This window comes from Rutidosis leptorrhynchoides, chromosome 4 (genome assembly GCF_046630445.1).
Source record: "Rutidosis leptorrhynchoides isolate AG116_Rl617_1_P2 chromosome 4, CSIRO_AGI_Rlap_v1, whole genome shotgun sequence".
NCBI classification, from domain to species: domain Eukaryota; kingdom Viridiplantae; phylum Streptophyta; class Magnoliopsida; order Asterales; family Asteraceae; genus Rutidosis; species Rutidosis leptorrhynchoides.
In genome coordinates, this window is record NC_092336.1 from 585,848,888 (window position 1) to 585,855,299 (window position 6,412).

The 6,412-nt window shown below is 31.0% G+C and overlaps 1 protein-coding gene across 1 annotated transcript; it reads left to right on the plus strand.

Moving 5' to 3' along the window:
- The first annotated feature begins 1,196 nt into the window (after positions 1–1,196).
- On the plus strand, positions 1,197–4,416 carry LOC139845556 (sodium/calcium exchanger NCL2-like). The gene is made up of 9 exons (XM_071835815.1): positions 1,197–1,605; positions 1,738–1,950; positions 2,044–2,222; positions 2,316–2,461; positions 2,571–2,838; positions 2,926–3,071; positions 3,153–3,405; positions 3,637–3,912; positions 3,992–4,416. The coding sequence occupies exons 1-9, from the start codon at positions 1,212–1,214 to the stop codon at positions 4,226–4,228; spliced, it is 2,112 nt and encodes a 703-aa protein (XP_071691916.1). The 5' UTR covers positions 1,197–1,211; the 3' UTR covers positions 4,229–4,416.
- Positions 4,417–6,412: the final 1,996 nt, after the last annotated feature.

Consider the following 6,412-nt stretch of genomic DNA (forward strand, 5'->3'; position numbering starts at 1 on the left):
CAATAATAGTAAAGAAATAAAAACAATACACAACACAAGATTTAACATGAAAACTCCAAAATAGGAGAAAAACAACCGGCCCCCAAAGAGAGAGATACACTATATCACAAATTGTTACAATGATATAGACGACTCTCTTAAGCCAACTACACTCTTCAAAATATTTAACTAATACAACTCTCAAACAAGGGTAAGAAAGAAAGAAATAATCAAATACTTAAAGTGTATTGATTGGTGCAATTTGAAATGAAGACTTAACCCCTCTTTTATAACCAAACAAGTCCCCTCCAACTTTTTCCACCCACCTATGTGGGATAACATCCTTCACAAATACTATGCAACCATATCTAATTTTTCTAACCAAAACTATATCCAACACATATCTCGCCGCAAAAAGCCGTACGGCCCGCCGCAAAAGACCTATTGCGGCGATGTCTCGTCGCAAAAGGCCTTCGTCGTCTGTCCTCTTTTTTCTAGTAGTGAACATACTATTTATTTTTTCCAAGTCATCATTTTATCTAATTGGGAAAGGGATTATTCTATCATCATCATCATCATCATCAAGGTAACAAGTTCTTGAATGTTTCTTATAGTGCCACTTGATTATTTGCTATCGTTTACGGCTTCGAATTAGAAATACCGTTGCCAAGTTGAAAAGTAAATCATTCACGTTTTAATTAGATTAGATAATCATATCAATATTATGGAACTTTAAATCAACTCTTTTCGCCAACTACAACTCCTAGTTGGCTAGATGATGGAAACAATGTGACTATAATCAACGAATGTAATTGTTTACGTCATTTTCTTCATCTAAATCGCGATTTCTTGAGATCTTCCTATAAAGAAAAGCGGGTATAATTCAAGGAGCAGTTTTGAAATTTCAAATAATGCAGAGTACATTGACAGTTGTAGTTTTATACTATAAGACAAGCTGAATTATTTAACAAATATATCATGCAATAAAATTACAAAATGTCATTTTTCACAGCTTGCTCAATTAAAAGATTACAAAAAATGGAGTATTAAACTTGTAAACCACGTATCGTTGACCCTGAATTATTCCAAAGTAAAAGTCATCTTAATATTAAACATTTTCCACGATCTTTCGATCTTCCACGTACTAATCACCCTTTCTTAGATAATCCAATAAATACATAATACCTGAAACTATACAAAAGTTAATAAAGCTCCCAACCTATTTGTTGAATATGATAAAATTCACCATGACAGCCTGCTATTTTTCATTTATTCTTATCGTGTTTGTTGCAAGCGTTACAGGCCGATCGTTATATGATAGTCACTCCGAGTTAGTTTTAGATGGCACTGATGATCCAAGTAAAGAGAGAAACACATCTTTCTTGCATCTCAAAGGAACCGGTGTTGTCGAAGAACAGTGTGAGCAAATGTATGGTTTTTTGCCATGTTCAGAAACTCTTTTAGGCCATATATTCCTTATTGTGGTTTACGAGTACTTATTATACCATGGAGAATCGTATGTTTCGACCGGAGGTAAAAGAATTTTTCAAATTCTTGGTCCTGGGATCTTCGGTGCAAGTGCTTTCCAGGTCCTTGGTTTCCTTCCTGAATCATTCATACTTCTCGGTATGCCCTGTTTTAAAATTAACATCATTAACAAAATTATTGTTTCTTTGTATTTTTTAGGGGCAGCTGCCCCCTGCACCCTTATAGATCCGCCTATTTAGATGACTGATTGGTTTCATTATCTAATTACAGTGTCTGGACTTTCGAACACAAAAGATGTAGCCCAAGAGTATGTTCTGACTGGAGTTGGATTATTGGCCGGATCATCGATACTTGTTCTAACTTTGATATGGGGAACTTGTGTCATTGTTGGGAGTCGAAAATTTACATCAGAATCCGATTTAAGTACTCCTTTATTGAATTCTACCCAAAACCGATACCAAAATATGTTATCATTTTTCACTGGTCAGCCGATCTTCCTCACTTCACTCGAAAATTCATATATTTAATTTCCAAGATTTTGCAATGATGTGTTTTTTTTTTTCTTCTTGTTTTCAGGTTGTGGTGTAGTTACAGATCATGAGACAAGTTATGCAGCCAAAATTATGGTTGTTTCAGTTATACCGTTCATGTTCCTCTTAATCCCGGAACTATTTTTTGGTTCGTTTCAGGGATACATGTTCATGATCCCTCTGTTTGTTTCTTTTATCTTCTTGATTGTGTACTTCATTTACCAGGTATTTACTTATTTCTACTTTGGTGGACTTATTTATGACATGATTAACACTATTTTAATTTTTTAATTTGTATACTTCAATTTACCAATGTAGGTGTTTGAGCCATCAATCCAGAAAAGACGATTAGCGTACGTGAAACATGAACATTTAGTTGTGGACATAATAAACCATTTGCAGGAGCATACTGCTGAACAAGTGCTTACTGAAGATGGTTCACCAAATTTACCTGCTATAAGACGGTTTGTTTCTTGTTCTGTTTTCGTGGTTATGCATCATTTTTAATTTCTTAATTTTTTTTTTATAATTTTTTTTTTTTCATGTGGGCTGAAATGGTATATTGGATTGCAGTCTATTTACGAAGATAGATCAAGATGGCGATAACTACATATCTTTTCCTGAACTAAAACAACTTCTCCAGGATATCAAATTTAGAGAAATAAATTGGAGCAAGGACAAAAAAATGGATGAAATAATGAAAGAATTCGATACAGATGGTAATAGTAAAGTCACAATAGATGAATTTGTCGAAAGATTCACAAAATGGCTCGATGAGATGAAGGATGCAGTAAATAAACGCTCCTATCGCTCAACACGCTCATGGAAGGAGTTAATTCAAGTATACAACTTAGAAACTTGAAATTTTTCATCAAGTAATATTTGTATCTTATATTCTAACATATTTCATGATCATTATTATTTTCAGATTATCCAACCATGGGTTCAGACGAAAAAGAAAGAAGAAGAAATGATGAGAGTCTTAATATCGGAAATTATTAGACATGCCCAAACATTTCCATTAGGAAACTTCTACTACGAAGATGGAACAACAAATGTATCGGCAATAAAAAGGTGAAAATTATGTTTCGAAGTATAACATTAGTTTGAAAGGTGAGTATTTATTCATGTAGATACATTTGTGGTCAATTTTAGGTTGTTTGAAAAGATTGATCTTAATAAAGATCAATTTGTAACACAATCCGAGTTGAAGAGACTGATTATGGATATCAACACAGTGAAGATACCAGAGGATATAGATAAGCTAACGGATAAAATAATGCAAGATCTTGACACAAGTGGAGATAATCAAATCGATGAACATGAGTTCATAAACGGATTTAAAGAATGGCTTAACACATCTAATTACCAAATTGATCCCATATCACCCGGGGCCAATAGTACTGATGTAAGTCACATAATTAGCATCTTTCTTTTGAGAGCATTATAGTTAAGTTTGGGCCCCTTAACCATCCCAAGATAGCCCAGTGTTTGGGAAACGGTCACGGACTCTTCCGGATATGACGCATACATCAGAGTTTGAAAATTTTTGCCCTCTCGGGGAAACCGAAAAGGGAAAACCTCATATTAAAATAGTTAAGTTTGTAAATTTATTCGTTTGATTCAAACAAATATGCAGAGGCCATGGGAAAAATGGATCGATGATGGTGTAGATCGTTCTAACTGGGCTTGGACAAAGGCTATAATGATGTTGGTGCTTGGGATAACCATGTTAGCACTTCTGGCTGAACCGTTGATACATAGTGTTCAAAATGTCTCGAGTTCTGCAAACATTCCTTCATTTTTCGTATCTTTTATTTTCGTCCCATTTGCCACAAATGCAAGAGCTGCAATTTCAGCCATTAAGACTGCAAGTAAAAAGAACGAGCGAACTACTTCTTTGACTTTCTCCGAGGTTCGTTTTTTTATTAGTACCCTTTATTATTATTGGTCTGAATGCACATATTTAATGTTATGTTTTTTATGATATGCAGTTATATGATGGAGTGTTCATGAACAATGTTCTTGGATTTTTTGTTCTTTTGGCGGTTATATATTTCCGAGGGTTGGCATGGGAATTTTCAGAAGAAGTTCTGGTTGTGTTGATTGCTTGTGTCATTATGGGTAGTGCAGCCAGCTTCAGATCAAAGTTCCCCATTTGGACATCGTTTATAGCATACTTGCTCTATCCCTTATCTTTAATCTTAGTTATTGTTTTGAATCGATTTTGAATGGATGAGGAATGTTTAGAAAGCTGTATAAGCATTTAATTATTTCATTTTTTTATTTAAATGGTCGTTTAATTAAGTACAGATAGAATTATTAGTACAAAGAGATAAAATATAGATATTTATGTCTATTATGTTCAAATATTTGCATATAATAATCAAGGTCTGAAACTTGATTCTGTTAACTCTTATTTGATATGTTTGTACTTTTTTGATTTCCATTTAAGTATACATGCATCGATCTGGGTCGTTGTTTGTTAATCACAAAAGGTCACACAAAAACGCTTTGTAAAATGCACAGGTTGAACGTCACCCAGAGTGCATTTTAATGCTTACAGCCTCCTAAAATTGCTTTATTCATATACTTACATTACTATTCTAAATTTTGTTCCTGTAATCAAATTTAGTGCATTACTACTTGCTAATATTTTTAACAATGAACAAAAAAGTGTTTCTGATCAAACCCAGCCTGAGACCGTTTTGGCACACTGCACAGTGCCCAACCCCTAGCCATTTATAGAGTCCAATTTTGAGCCAATGACTACGGAAGTGTACCTTTGTCATTACAGAAGAACATCGAACTGATAGTAGTCTGATTCTGCAATTATAAGGATAACGACATTAACACTTAACAGTTAATCTCACTCACCGCAAGGTGGAAAGATTGAATCTGGTGTTGCTTGAGGAAATGATATGGTCTATGGAGACATCCGGTGCTGGATTTATCGAAATACGAGCTTGGTGAATTCTTGTTCTGTTCATCTGTGCAAACACAAATCAACAGAATCATGACTGCCAACTTATATTAAGATAATCCTTCTAATCGGTGTTCTATAGATAATACCTTCACATTAATGTGATTATGCTACTCCTGATTATGATATGTGCAAAGACAGATAATGTGACGACCCGGAAATTTCCGATCAAATTTAAACTTCATTCTTAGATGAAATCGACAGAATAAGCAAAGTCTGTAAAGTTGAGTCTCATATTTTTTTTTAATTGTTTATATAAGTACATTTGTCCTTCGACTGTTTTCGATGATTCACGAACCATTGTGTAAATATATATATATATATATATATATATATATATATATATATATATATATATACATATATATACGTAATTATAAATAAAAGTGTATATGTGATATTTTGAATTAATAAAATAAACCTTAATCAATCAGAATTAAACATATAAAATAATAATCAATTAAGTATTTATATACAAATCTATACATGATATTATTGTGAATCTATATGTATATGTGTGATTCTACTAATACTTATTAATTGTATATTGTGATATATATATATAGATATATATATATATACATATATATATGTATACGAAATTTATACTTAATTGATGATTACATGTATATTACTATATAATAAAATGTATAATGTTCAATATATGTTATTATATAATATGTAGTTAATAAGTATTATATAAATAATAAAATATAAAATTTATATATTGAATTTATTTATAGAGTTAAAATATATATGTTATATTAATATCATTATTATTTGAACTAGTAGGAAAATTATAATTTTAGTTATATTATGATTCTTATCACTAAAAGTTATCATTTTATTTATTATCATTATTTCTTCTATTATTACTTTTATCATTATTCCTATTATTATTAATATTATTTTGATATCATTATTAATACTATTATATATAAAATGTGGATATAAAATGAATACATTTAATTGGTTATAATATTATTATTATTAATATTATTGTTATCATTATTAATATCATTAGTTACAATATTGTTAATATTTAACATTAAACTTGCTGTTAATAGTGTTATTGTTATTTTTGAAAGTATTATTATTATTATTATTATTATTATTATTATATTTGTATTTATTAGCTATTAATATTAATTATAAATCATAAATAAATACTACAGAATTTTAACATCAATAACTGATTTATTTAATGTAACTACTGGATTAAATAATATATGTAAAAGTAGAATTCGTACCCTATCACAATCTGATTCATATTTGTTTGTTTTTTTCCTTTTGTCTGAGTAAATCACGGATGACACCTTCAATTATAGGTAACAAACGAACATTCTACTTTATGGACTAAATTCATTCAATCTTCTAATAACACTATCAAATATAACCACTACTGCCTTTATCTTACGCGATTAAACAGAAA

Bases quoted from the DNA above. Each gene is read 5' to 3' on its own strand.
- LOC139845556 (XM_071835815.1), top strand. From the start codon at position 1,212: ATGATAAAATTCACCATGACAGCCTGCTATTTTTCATTTATTCTTATC. The intron at 2,462-2,570 runs GTTTGTTTCTTG...ATTGGATTGCAG, and splicing joins AATTTACCTGCTATAAGACG to TCTATTTACGAAGATAGATC. The intron at 3,072-3,152 runs GTGAAAATTATG...GGTCAATTTTAG, and splicing joins AATGTATCGGCAATAAAAAG to GTTGTTTGAAAAGATTGATC.